At 46.9% G+C, this 10,866-nt stretch overlaps 1 protein-coding gene across 9 annotated transcripts in view; it reads right to left on the bottom strand.

Annotated features, from left to right (window-relative positions):
* Positions 1-2,586: 2,586 nt before the first annotated feature.
* The window catches only part of GGT1 (gamma-glutamyltransferase 1), a 61,500-nt gene continuing 53,220 nt past the window's right edge, over positions 2,587-10,866 (bottom strand). For 6 of the 9 annotated variants that reach the window (XM_026859563.1, XM_026859560.1, XM_026859562.1 and 3 more), the window contains 8 exons: positions 10,202-10,359; positions 9,170-9,319; positions 8,533-8,669; positions 7,498-7,685; positions 6,563-6,690; positions 5,665-5,777; positions 4,455-4,568; positions 2,587-3,431 (listed from right to left, as the gene is read on the bottom strand). In XM_026859563.1, the coding sequence (XP_026715364.1) occupies positions 3,288-3,431; positions 4,455-4,568; positions 5,665-5,777; positions 6,563-6,690; positions 7,498-7,685; positions 8,533-8,669; positions 9,170-9,319; positions 10,202-10,359 (1,132 nt within the window). In that variant the 3' untranslated portion in view covers positions 2,587-3,287. The remainder of the gene's footprint in view (positions 3,432-4,454; positions 4,569-5,664; positions 5,778-6,562; positions 6,691-7,497; positions 7,686-8,532; positions 8,670-9,169; positions 9,320-10,201; positions 10,360-10,866) is intronic. The other 3 variants (XM_026859565.1, XM_026859566.1, XM_026859559.1) reach the window with 2 other exon arrangements.

Raw genomic sequence — 10,866 nt, 5'->3', positions numbered from 1 at the left:
TTTAACTTACAAGACAGAAAGGAATGAGGGTGCAGATCTCTCACTGCAGCAGAGACTTCCAGTCCTTTAGTCGTCACTAGCAAAACACCTGGTGAAGCTGAGGGATTCTACCTCCCTTTAGCACCTCTGATCTTGCCCTGCCGCCTCCTCACTGCTGCTGTAATTTGCTTGGGTCAAAAGCCTCCCAGTTCGGTCTCCCGGTTCATGCTCATGCCAACAGGAGAGCATTATTTTTGTACTTAGTCAACTTACATGGACTTGTACAGCATCACTGTATAGAGGCTGCTCTATTTTCTAATGAAGTCTTTAAATTATATTTTTAATAAAGTGTTTTTAAAGCTGTCTGGGAATTTCTCCTCTAAAACTGTTGCCTAGCCTAACACACAAGCAGTTGTTTGCAGAGGACTTTCACGCAGGTATTTCCAGCAGTAACAGCTGCTCGTTCTGAGACTCGGTGCGCTGCTGGAGAAACTGAGGAGCTGCACTGAAGACTGCAGATGCCACTTGTCTCTCACAGCTTGGTTTTGGCACTTCCCTGTAGCCTTTCTAGAGGCTGGATGGTTGCCAAAAGAAAACTGTGGCAATGTTAGTCGGAAGAACAGGGAAAAGAGGTGAACCCCCCAGTTCGTGATCCAAATTGCCTGTTAACAGTACAGCTGCCTTTCAAATCACCTGGAATCAGTCACGGTGACGCGTCCTGTTCTCCGTGCCCTGCATTGTGTCAGGGACATTGTGTCTCTGCTCAGAAGCAGAGTGGGAGGTTGTTGCATTCAAAGGGGTGGGACATGAGCAGGAAGAAGTCTTTTCTTGTAGCTGAAACATTCAGATGAGCTGAATGGCCCACAGTGTACAATCAGGAGGTTTTACAGTAGGAACCACTGACTGAGATTTGCGTACTGATACACAGACAGCCTCAGTGGAGTGTGAGTAGTGGAATGTGGTATCAAAGCAGAAGTGCATGTCCTATGTACAGATACGTCCAAATGAGGTGTAGGTAATTACAGCATGCAGAAGTATCCATAGGCTGTTTTTTTAAAAAATGTGGCATGTGAAGTGCAAGCCTTAGCCCAGGTTAGTTTTAAAGAAGCAGTCCTCTGTAGTGATACTGCTAAAACAAACAAATCCATTTCTGCAGAGAGCCAAGGATTCAAACACATTTGTAAGAATAGTTTTCAGCAGAAGTGTCTTTAGCCATGGAAAAATCTGAGTTTTCCATAAGGGAAGTTTTATAACGTAGGCTATAAATAATAGGGGAGTTTTCTGACTAGCTAGAAGAAATTCAGGAATGTAAGGAAGACTGCTGTATCACGAACTGTTAGAAGCAGCCCAGAAGCAGTTACTCAGACTTGTTTCAGAAAGCATGTTTGACCAGCAGTGATTTCCCAGAAGAGTTACCTTCCAGTTTCAGAACACAGGCTCTTTCTGTTGTAGTTTAGGCTAACTATAGTGACTGTAACATTTCAGTAAGCTTATTTTGCTGTGCTTGCTTATTTCTCAGGGCACACGTGGCCAAGAAAGAGCTCAGCTAGTCTGAAGTCCAAAGGGCCAGGTACTTCCAACAAATAGCAGCTGAAGCTCCATGCACAAACGTGTATCAAAGCCTCCTAAAACGGCCTGCAAACTGGATTTAAACAGCAGCCTGCCACTGGTTGGCATCTATTGTGGAATTATAAGGAGTAGAAAAGTCAAAGTCTCAGTTCATCGATAAAAGGATAAATGTTTGGGCCCAAACCAATCTCACTCTTAAAGGAACGCAATGACTCTAGGTTATTTACAGGGTCTACCTTGGCTACACTTGACACATCATCAGTACCAGCTTTGAAAAAAAAGAGCACAGAGCACATCCCAGGCTTTTGGTAAAAGCCACTCATTTTGTGGAAGTGATACAAACAAATATTTATGTCAAAGTTGTGACTCTGTTTTAAGCATGATCTAGCTATCACTTTATTCCTTGACACTACACTCTCCTCAATTCCAGAAACTGCTGGGAAAGAGAGGGTGCCCAATGCCTAGAACTACAGCCTTTCAATTTTCTTTTCAATGCATTCTGCAATTTAAGATTCTTGCAAACTGACAGGAAGTTTCAACAAGCCAAATAGATGAGTTCAGTTACTGTTACTTGTGTTTCAAGGATTTTATAAACATCCCTAGAACTTGACAACATCCTGGAACATTCGGTTTTGATCTTAGGCCAAATTTATCTGATGTGATGTATTAATCCATTCTGGTAGGTAAACACCAAACCCCTCTCATGCATAGGTACAGAGGCTCTGAGCTGTTCCATATCAGTACAGATTTCTGAGAGGTTATTAATTGTTTGATTAATGGTAACTTACCTTCAAAGGAGAGTAGCTGCAGCCCTTTTTTAGAGGTTTCATTTCCTCAGACTGGTATTTCAGGCCTACAGTATGATGTGGTAAAAAGTAAACTGGAGAAAAAAAACCTTGCTTTAGATATTTAACTATTTTTCTTTTACTCATAGCTTTATCAAAGGAGTAAAGAAAAGTGAAAATCTCAGGAGAACTTCTTTTGAGCAGACTCTCACCATCCCTTTTTGCAGTAGCAACGGTGCAGACAAGAAAAACGTGTGACTCCATATTTATTTATTTTAGTTGTGCTCAGAGTTTTACAGGTAGAATCTTCCCTTTAGACCTTCTCAACAGAAATATAAAAAAGTTTGAAGCCATTTCCCTATTTACCCACTCATCTCCAATAATCAACTGAAGTGAAAAGCAGAAACATACGTTGTTAAAAGGAAGAGTGGTAAGTTTGTGAAGGCTTATCCCAGTCTAGAGCTGGGCTTCCTGCTATGGCACAGATCTACTAGTTTGTAACTTAGAAAACCCAGTCCCCAGAGTCCCATAACACCCATCTACTCAACAGGAAACAAATCTCTTCTCTAGCAGCGACAGGGACATTCCTGGTAGCTGACATTGTGCAGGGGAAACAATTCCTGCAGCTTGAGTGAGCTGGGCCTTCTTCAGAAACTCTGGATACCCCATCTGTGTTCATGGGATGGAGAGGAGGCAGGGAACAAACTCTTCAAGGCAGAACAGACTCTTCAAGTAAGTACTGCATGTCCTGGTGGACGTGCCTGTCTTAGCAGACTGCTGTGGCATGAGGCACTGCGGTCATGGCTGTAGAGAACTGACCCAGCTCTGTCAACAGAACCACAGGTAAATTCGTTCTCTTTCCTGTGAGAAGTCCCTGAGTTGCAGACCTAAAGGATCTTCCCCCCAAACACACCTCAGTGTCACTAGACCACTGAAAAAAGGAGCCGAGCCACGTCAGTAGCCTGCAGGGAAGCCACCTTTCCGGGAATCGGAGGCTGCAGCCCATCCTTCATCTGTTCGGAGAATGGCCTGCACAACCGCTCCGCCGCTCACCCGCGTGGTATCGTGCTTTCTCTTCTTCAGTTGTTCTTCTATACCCTGGAATGCAGAAGTGAATGAGGACAGGAGAGAGAAACTGCACATGTCTGCAACCTGCATCCTCCATGACTACCCGAGTGTTCAGTGCCTGTATTAGGTAGGTCTAAAACTACATGCTGTTCTTCCTCTTCTCTTTGCTTTCTGGGATGCCCTGCTCTTGAAGAGGTGCAGTTGAGAAGAGGTGGCATTCGTGGTGCTCAGTGTAGGTTACCAACCCTATTCCTGGTCACAGAGCATTCTACTCAGTGTAGGTTACCAACCCTATTCCTCAGTCACAGAGCAGGGCATCTTCCCAGGGCAGGCAGTTATCTCAGCTGTTGCCTTAACAAGAAGCTTATTAAAGGAGGATCTTCTGCATAGTTTGATGAAGAAAGCTGCCTTATGTAGGAGCATTTTCCCTAATATAGACATGAGATGAGATATGTACAAAGACTGCATCTGTCTCGGGCCTCTGGGATGTGCAATTCCTCAGGGTGAATGAAGCTGCCAGCTCAGGCAAGTGATACGCAGAGCGAGGCAGATCTTGCCATCAGATCACAGACTGACAGTGCTGCACAGAGACCTTTACTGTGAAAATATTTTCAAGTTTGTTCTTGGGTCCCTCTGTGCATCCTCCCTTGCTAGCTCTGTGCCAGGGCTTCAGGATTCATTGGGAGGTTGCACAATAGGTCAAGAGTTTCCTGAGGGTCACTGGATTTGGACTGCTTGATGGTTTCGGTCCTGATGAGTTTGCTATTTTGCACCTCCTTTGAGCCAAATCACACTGCAAGAAGATACATACCCTCAGTTTCAGATGTAGGCCACGCTTGAATGCACTAGGCCTTAAACCCATGTAACTGAGACCAAAAATCCACTTCAAACAGCTTATTGTCAGCCAGTACTTGACCTGTGCCAGCCTCAGTACTGCCCACTCAGGAACATTGGGCAAAGCTTCATGATTTTCCACAAGTGCATGCTTCCTCAACACTAGGAACCCAGCCCAGCAAGGAGTTCACATGTACCCCAGATTCTAACTAGACAAACCTCCTCTATTTGCTGCTCAAGCTCCGTAATATTGGGAAACAGCTGATCATGAATTCTGGGCTCTTCCACTGCTTTCTTCACATCATAACCAAACCAGATGGAATTGATAATCGTCTATGAGAAGCAAAAAGCCTTAATGTTAGTTACTTGTCTTCAAAGAGGCCTGACTCTTGTAGCAACATAGGCAGAAGTGTCTGAAGGGTGTTCATGAGAGCACATAAAAGGCATAATTTCTGGTCCTTGCTGCTTTTAGTGGTCCCTCTCTTGGCTAAGCATAACACAGGTACACTGCAGCAAGTCAGCTTCTATATGCTCAGAAAAATTCCCACAGGGACAGATCGTGACTCACTAAAATTAACATAGTAAAAGATCAGACCCTTACATTATTGTTCTTGGGTTTATGCTGCTGTGATTAACCTAGGGCTAGCTTAGTTAGACACACAGCAGTCACCTCAGCAAACACTGCTCCAGCTTCTGGCTACTGTGCAACTAGTTTCCTTAAACCTGGCTCATCTCTACATGCTTAAACTGCAGGTTGGAGTTGCTGGCAAGTGAAAATAGCCACAAGATCAAGTGCTTAGAAAGCTGTTTGTGGCAGTTTTTACAAAGACTTCTCCTCTACCTCAGTCGGAGGGCAGGATCCAGCCTGGTGCTCAACTGCTGTGTGTGCTGGCACAGGAGACAGCTTTCTCCTGCAGTCTCCTTTGGTCTAGCTGGGCATTTCAGTGGCTCTCACAGCAGCTCACAGAGAGCCTGCCTGTCAGATGGCCTGACACCGTGCCTGGCCCAAGTTCTTATTTAGCTTCTCTGCGTGACTTTCATCCAAAGTTTATGATGTTGAATGGGAAGGGCTCTAAACTAGATAAAGAGACTAGTTTGTGGAGATCGAGAGATCAGAAGTCAAAGCTAAACTGAAGTCACAAATCTTCTGAAAGTTGTAAGAACAGCTTGCCAAAGGAAAAGACCTGGAATCACTGAAGGAAGTGATTTGATACGATACCCTTTGTAACTCCGGTAGGAGTTGGCATTGGAGGTCTGGCTCTCAGAAGGCCAGGCAGGAACCTCCCTTTCAGGCCCCTGGCCACAGCAGAGAACCACAGCTGTGGGCACATCACAGGTGAGGACCTGAGCCCCTCACCCCAAACACTGTTTCTCCCTCACCTAGTTTTCCTCAGTCCCTTGTCCCCAGTTTGCCCATATCATCACATACCAGTGCTGTTGCTGTGGTTATTTTTGTTCCTCCAGAAGCACCAACCACCATCCTGACCTTTTTCGTTTTATCCACCAAGATGGAAGGGCACATAGAGGACATTGGCTGTTTACCTGTTGGGGACACAGATGCAACAGAGGCTCAGCTTTCCACCTGGAGCTTACAAACTGTCAGCTCCTGCTCCACATCTAAACCCAGAGCCTCAGCATCCACCCTTCTGACTCAGCTGTCAGCCCTTGGGGATCCTACTATCCCCTGTACCCATCTCCTCCCTCCTCCTGCAATGTAAAGCTTAAGCCTGGTCTCTCGCAGAGGCTGAAGGTGCCTCCCTCCACGGTCCTGTCCCAGCTGGGGCTGGCTGTGATGCAGCTGCACCATGGGACTTCCCTTCCCGTCCTTTCACTCCCCTGTCCCTCTCCAAAGCGTGGGGCGCCGGGGCGCAGCACAATCCCAGCCTGCTTTAGCAGCAGTGAGATGGCTCTGCGGGAAGCCGTGCTGGAGCAGGCAGGGTGCTTGCGTGAGGTACGCGGGTCTGTCCCCCAAGGCGGCGCAGGAGAAGGCTGGACAGTGCCATCTAACGCTCTGCAGCCAGCTCCTGCTGCTGCCTCCCTCCCCCTCTTTTATAAATCCGTTCAAAGATATCTTTTTGCAGCCCCAGGTCATTTCATTTGACATGTACTGAGCTCCCTGGGAAAGGATTGCTGGTTGTTGGAAGGAGGCATACAGGAGAGTTTCTCTTTAGACAGCCTCTCCCCCTTCAGGGTTGTGTGTTTGACAGGGATGCCAGGTGACTCGCTTCCATCTGCAGAAAGCCCCGGATCTGTGCCTGGCTGCAGACACCACATGTTGGTATGCCAGACAGAGCCAAGACTGAGTCAGGAAGGTAGTTTACAGCTACCTGGTGCTATGAAATTTGCTGGAGAAGGAGGGATCCCAAATCCATTGATCATGTAAGGTGAGCTGAAGTCATCCATCTCATCATTAAATATGATTCCACTCACGTTGGATCGTACATCAGAGCCAAAGCTAGACAAAACAAGTTGGCGCAGACATGTCAAAACCAGAGCAAATCCAGGAAGAGCTTCAGGTGAATTACTGCAATGTGAAACCTGGGATTTGATTGGAGTAACTTTCCACTCCTTCCTGTAGTAAAGGACATTCTGTCACCCCTTGGGGGAAGGAAGCAGTTTATACGGTGAGTACACAGCTACACAGAGGAAAGGCAGCCCAGAGCCCTGCTGTATAACGCCCCTGCAAGGACCCCAGCGGGAAAAACAGCCCAGCAGCTAAATCCAGCTAATTCCCCTTCCAGCTGCGCAGTACTGCACTCCGTTCAGCAGCAGCACAGCAAAAAGTCTGGCACATTTGGGAATGGTCAGGGTTATGCTTAGATGTGTCAAGCTGGAGACATTTTCTACAGACAAAAAGAACCTTCACCCCGCAGCCTCAGGCCATACGCACAGAACACAGCTCCTCCTGACAGCACTCCGTGCCACACACTGCACTTCCAGGCCAGCTGTATTAGCTCAAATTGCTTCCAGAAGCCTGGGAAATCAGCAGCGATACCACTGCTTATGAGAAGATCCAGATGCAGTGAATATTTTCTTGGTGGGTGAACTCAACATGAAAGAGGACACATCTTGTCCTCTGACCCAGCCACACAAGCCTCAGTGTTAAGAACTGACCTGCAAGCTCAGCAGAAGGGCCTGTCACCAGTGCTACCCGTCACTACCCCACTAGAGAGAGGACAGTTCAGTGATGTCTTATACCAACCACAGAACCGCCACTAGGAGATGGCAAAGGCCTACAGGGAAGTAATGTCTGAGCTCATACTATTGGTTGATGGTGCTGGTGGCGGACACAGCACTGCCATCATCAGCCACAATGGAGAGGTGGGATGTACCGGCATTATCTCCAGTGTAATATACTGGCTCATAGTAGTCAACGGGATGGGAGGTGTTGTCTGTGATTTTCCTCCGGAGACCATCCGCAAAGAACCCGGACGTCATGTTTCTGATTGCCTGTCAGAGAAATCCAAGGCACTTACTCAGCAGGTTAAGTTTAAGAGACATGTAGTTATGAGGCTGATATCCAACACTTCAGACCACAGAAGGGTGGCAAATCCCAGCAGTAAGGCTATAGTTTTCCAGCAGGGGCTTTTCTCCTTCTTGAAAAATTGACATTTTACCAAAGAGCATTTTAAGCAGCCACAGAAGCAGCTGTTACAATGCACCCCTTTATGTAGGAAGTTAGGCAGCATCCATTATCGCTCAACACTGCTGTAAGGTGTAGGCAAGCAGTGTTACGCTTGCTTCAGAGTTGAGAGGGATCAGGTTGAGAGGACTAGACCAAGGCAAGCTCTGATCATTGCTCTGTAAGCTGCAAATTTGTGTCCGTCAAGCTGGGCTGGGCTCAGATCATGCTGCTTTTGGAGAGTCACAGAAGTAAAAGAGCAAAGTGTGAAGCTGAGAAAAGCGAGGTTCCCGCCTCGCCCCTCCCCATCCATTGGTCCATTTACTACAGGCAGGACCATGGTTAGAGAGCCTCAAGGATGCTGGAATGTCATCTAGGGAATAAGGCTTCAAACACTATGAAAACAGGGAGGGTTAGACCTAAGTATACTCAAACACTCCTGGTGAATAGAGGATGTTGCTTTTCCTTACAGCAGGAAGGTTTCCTCCATTTATATCCCTCACAGCTCAGCCATGAGTCACATAGGACTTCAGGTTTCGATTCAGAGATATTTCAGTGCCTGTCAGTAGGAGGTGGCACAGAGCATCCCTACAAAGTTTAGTCACCCAAAAACTTTAAGCCATGAGATCCAGTCAACCTTGGTGTTGCAGAAAGATAAAGGCTTTTGCCAGATACCTCTGTGATGTTGACAAATTTTGGATCTCCCAGTAAAGTCCTCTTGGCGTAGGCAAAGCGAAAGGCCTCCACAATGCGGTGGTAAGTCAGACCCTTCTCCTCCACAGTTTTGATGCTGTTAGCAGAGAAATTGTATCCTGCCAACAGAAGATAAATGATTGTGAACACAAAGGAAAGTACATGGTCAATGGAATGCTAATAAACTGTGTCAAATGGTATAATCTTGAAGCCCAGTCTCTACAGAGATGCAGTCACTGGAGTGTCCTAATCTCCCCACAGAGAACACAGGAGCTCTGGTAGTTTTGAGTACTGTGGGAGTCATCAGCAGGATTTGTACCTGCACAGATGTTTTCCAAACAAGCCTCAAGTATAAGTTATTTTCCACGCATGCAGGTACGATGCCCCAATCAGAGCATGTTTTTCCTCTCACACCTGTATTTCAAGTAGGAAGGTGCCGTCCCTGAGTTTACAGCAGAAGAGGAATGTTTCAGCATCTCTGATCCCTCCAGGGGTCTCAGACTTTTCACCTGCTGGAGGGCTATCAAGGGAGGCCCGGCTCCCAAAACAAAAAAGGCGTTGTCTTTGGAGTCCTCCCAGCTCCTGCTGCCCGTGAGGCACTGCTCAGGGGCACTCTCACCTTTCAGGATGTTGAAAATGAGGGCTAGCACGGGGCCACTTAGGGGGGCACTAGGTGTGTAGAGGGTGAACTCCCCAAGCGTGATCTGTATGGGGTCTTCAATCACTGTTGCATTGTAGTCCCGCAGGTCATCCAGTGTGACAATGCCCCCTGGAAAAGAGAAGGAGACTACAGATGTGGGTTTATGTGATCTCTGGTGGGAAAAGGAGGTAATACTCCATCACCATGTATCACAGCAAAGACAGGAGGGAACACAGACAAATCCAAAAAGTTGCAAGGTAAAGAGAGCAAAGATGGGTGCATGGGAGATGAATTTATTCCTTGATAGATCCAGCTGAGGCTCAGATAGCCTAAGCTTGAAGTTGGGCTGATTTATGGCAGCCAAAAATCTGGTGATCCATCTTTTTTTACAAAGGACACCAGCAATGTCAAGTAACAAAATGTCCTTAAGAGTCCTGTTTATAGGAGGAGGATGCAGCTTTTGGGTGCAGATTCTTGGTGCTACCCCACAAGCAGAATAATTTGTATGTTCCATTGCCTTTCTTATCAGAAGGGGTAAGACAGTAATTAACCACCACAAATAAAGCCAGTAAATGATTTACACATAGGAGGTTCACTGAAGCTAGCCAATGCTAGCTAGTAAGGACAGGATACTACCACCATCTAGTGGCATCGAGAGATTAAACAAGCTCAGAGTTTACAGGACCATGTATATGTTTTAGGTAGAAACTTGTTGGATTCAGGCTCTGTGAACAGCACGTATCTACTAAGCTATATCCAGAAAGGCATAGACTTGCTAGACTATACGGTACAGAAATGCACAGTATATACTATCCATTCCTGACTGAGTTTCAAAGGCATCCATTAAAGCTTCTCTTGGGTGTCCTGTTGCCACAGATCTCAGAGGCAGCATTTCAGGCAGTAGGCTTGACCCACTTCCAAGGCTTCTGCAGGTCACTGGCTCCTCCCTGGATGCTGAGCCGCAGCAGTAGGGTCACTCGTGCTGGTTTGGACAGATGTCCTGTTTCTCACCTACACTGCGGATGTCATCGATGATCTGTTTTGCCAGGCTTCCTGTGTAAAAGGCATCTGCTCCTTCACTGGCTATAGTCTCGTATGTGTTGGCTAGTTTAGGCATCTTGATGATATCGCCCTCATGCAGAATTTTCCCTCCTCTGCAGAACACTTCGCTAACAGAGAAAGGAGATTGAGAAGATCAGATCTGAGAGACAAGTTCAACACTATGTGTACCTGTACCAGCTGACACCGTATTTGAGTGTTCATGCTAGAGGCTTCTTGGAGAGAAGAGAAACTGCCTGGGCTATGCCCCAGGGGTCCTGATATCTTGCACTGGGACATAAAAGTGAACAGTGGTTTCTGACCTGGGATTCCACACTGCTCAGAATTTTCTCAGTGAAGCCTGCAGGAGGGAGGGCCGATCTCTTTCACCAAGGCAGGCCACCCTCCCTACCTGCCCAAGGGGCCAACAACTGCCTCAAGATGCCCAGGAGGGGCCATAGTCCTTGAACTCAAGCAGTTCAATTTAGAGCACAGACTATGAAGCTATGAGGCTCAGAGCTTCCAGTGAGTCCAGGAGAACGCATTTCGATCCCTGTTTGTCAGAGCACTTTGAGGTAGACAGTTTCCTCTCTAGCTCCCTCATCATGGATCATGAATGTGCTGCTGTGGACCTGCCA

Source organism: Athene cunicularia, assembly GCF_003259725.1.
Source record: "Athene cunicularia isolate RWA chromosome 15 unlocalized genomic scaffold, athCun1 chr15_part1, whole genome shotgun sequence".
Taxonomy (NCBI): domain Eukaryota; kingdom Metazoa; phylum Chordata; class Aves; order Strigiformes; family Strigidae; genus Athene; species Athene cunicularia.
The sequence above is the reverse complement of the archived record's forward strand: the minus strand, read 5'-3'. Positions and strand labels throughout refer to the sequence as shown.